The 2,542-nt window shown below is 51.6% G+C and overlaps 1 protein-coding gene across 1 annotated transcript; it reads left to right on the plus strand.

Moving 5' to 3' along the window:
• Positions 1-845: 845 nt before the first annotated feature.
• LOC119322340 lies at positions 846-1,761 on the plus strand. The gene has a single exon (XM_037595836.1). It carries the CDS (start codon positions 1,061-1,063, stop codon positions 1,637-1,639), a length of 579 nt encoding a protein of 192 aa, XP_037451733.1. The 5' UTR covers positions 846-1,060; the 3' UTR covers positions 1,640-1,761.
• Positions 1,762-2,542: the final 781 nt, after the last annotated feature.

A 2,542-nucleotide genomic window follows, 5' to 3' on the forward strand; every position in this document is an offset into this window, starting at 1 on the left:
AGGCAATAAATCAGCTTAATTTGCTTCCTAACTACCCTATTAAATTGCCATGTTAACTAAAGAAGGCGCATGCAGTGGTCGGTGTGCGCATGCAGCCTGCACCCATGCCCAATTGGCAAGGTTCCAGCGTGGGCTCCAATGCAAAGATGCATGCACGGGAGAGATTTCAGGTAATAAAGCAAGGTAATTAATGTATGGGCCTAATAAAAAGGTATAACCATGTGTGGCTTAAGGGCCCAATAAACCCGGACGAAGGGAGTACTCCCTATTGTGGCTAGTCTAAAAGGAGCTCCATCCATCCTGTTGTAATCAGGCCATTTTCAATTCCAATACTTTCTCCATTTTTATTTACTCTGCATATTAGAGTTGACTGAAGTCAAAATTTGTAAAGTTTGACCAAGTTTATATAAAAGAATATAAACATTTATCATAACAAATCTATATAATGCAAAAGTATGTTCAGTAATGAATTTAATGGTATTGATTTGTTATTGTACATGTTAATATTTTTGTCCATAAACTTTGTCAAAGTTTATAAAGCTTGAATTTGATCAAATTTATTATGCGAAGTAAATAAAAACGAAAGGAGTACAAGGCAAGCAGCCTCAAGTAGTACTCCACTCCGGTACATGTGTGCGCGCGTTTTATAGACTGCGCTACCTGCAGTGCTTTGGTCTATCCTTCATTCATTCATATAAATCAGTACACCACCAGTTCAGCTAGTCTATAGTGTGGGCTAACAAACACATCCTAAGAGCATCTCCAACAGGCGCGGCAAAACGCGCGCCCGCGCGGTAAAATCAGTTTTTCGCGCGCGCCGGTTGGTTTCGCGCGCTCCAGCGGTGGAGGGAAGTTAGCGCGCGCGGGAAGCGTTTGCGCGCACGCGGTAGAAAGCGGCACGAGGCGCGCTAGATATGGCGCGCCGCTTCGCGCGCGCCTATAAAGTCCCGCGCTTCGCCACGCGCACAGAACAGCCACGCGCCCTTCTCCTCGCAATCTCGCCGCTTCGCACTCCACCGCTTCGCCGCGTCGCCGCTTTCTGCGCCACCACCGCGCCACCATGCCGCCGCGCCGCCGGGGTGCTTCGGGCTTTCGCGGCGTCCGCGAGCGCCCCAACGGCTGGTACTCCGCCGAGATACGGGTCGGCGACGTCCGGCTCGGCCTCGGGACGTTCCGGAGCGCGCGCGAGGCGGCCCGCGCGTACGACGCTGCGGCGTGGCGCTCGGACAGGCCCCGATCCCAGATGAATTTCTGGGATGTCTTCACGCGCGAGGAGGCGCAGCGCCTCGCCCCTCCGCCGCGGCTGATCACGGACATGGACCGTGCCGACCACGCTCGGCGGCAGCGCCGTCTCCTCGTCGCCGAGGAGGACGAGCGAGCCATGGCAGAGTGGCGCCGTCGCCACCCAGAGGACGTCGACGCCGAGCATGCCTACTGGGCGGAGAGGACGGCAAGGCGCCGCTCGGAGCGGGCGGACCGGCGTCAGCGGAAGGCAGTGGCGAACGAGCAGTGTGACATCGTCTCCGCAGGTGGGAGGTCGTTCTTCACCTCGGACGATGAACGTTGGGACGACGTCTGGCTCTCAACCTCGGACGACACCGACGAGGATGACGATGGTGATGGCAGCGACTTAGAGTAGTTTTCTATCTATGTATGCCGTAGTAATTTCTATCTATCTATCTATGTATGTTGAACTATCTATCATCTATGCCGTAGTAGTTGCACCGATGTAAAATATCTATGTATCGCTTTTTTTATCTATGCAATTTTAATTAAAAAATATTATAGAATGAGCGCAGGCGCTGCATTTTACTGCGCCTGCTGAAGCTGCGCGCGCGCGGCTGCTGGAGCAAACGCTGCGCGCCGCGCCAAACCAGGCGATGGGCGCGCGCCAAATCTGTTTTTACAGCGCGGCGCGTTGGGCGCCTGTTGGAGATGCTCTAAAGCTTCATAGCTGCTCCATAGCGGCAGCGGAGAGAGAGAGAGACACGTACCCAGAGTCTCGGAGATAACAGGACTAGAATCATGGCCACCGTGATTGCAAACCTCATTCTGCCGGTGATCGTGATGATCATGGTGTTCTCGGTGGTGCTTGGCGCGGGGCGGCCGCTGGCAGCGGAGGAATGGGGCGGGCCATATCCATCGTGCCCGACCTGGAACCCAAACGTCGGGTGCCCCCCATAAGTCTGCAGAAACCGGCGAGAGGAAGCTGATGATCAATGGCGTGGCCTAGCAAAGAAAGTGGTAGTATTGTATCTGTATACAGAATTACAGATGATTTAAAATATTTCAGTTGTTCTTTACAAATCTTTTTTTTTGGCGAACATGTTCTTTATAAGTCTTTTTTTTCCTGCGGGGTTGTTCTTTATAAGTCTTTATGTAGTGTAATTTTATAGGGTAATATATATGCAGACAGATATTATTGTTTCTTTTTGGTAAGATTTTTAGGCCCTTGTTGGCAGTGTACCCCGTATAGAAAGTTGTTCAAGTGGATGGAAACTGTAGGGAAATATTACAGTGGAAATAGTACAGTTGTGTACTT

This window comes from Triticum dicoccoides, chromosome 6B, assembly GCF_002162155.2.
Source record: "Triticum dicoccoides isolate Atlit2015 ecotype Zavitan chromosome 6B, WEW_v2.0, whole genome shotgun sequence".
Lineage (NCBI taxonomy): Eukaryota > Viridiplantae > Streptophyta > Magnoliopsida > Poales > Poaceae > Triticum > Triticum dicoccoides.

Coding starts and splice junctions, on each gene's coding strand:
- LOC119322340 (XM_037595836.1), top strand. CDS start 1,061: ATGCCGCCGCGCCGCCGGGGTGCTTCGGGCTTTCGCGGCGTCCGCGAG.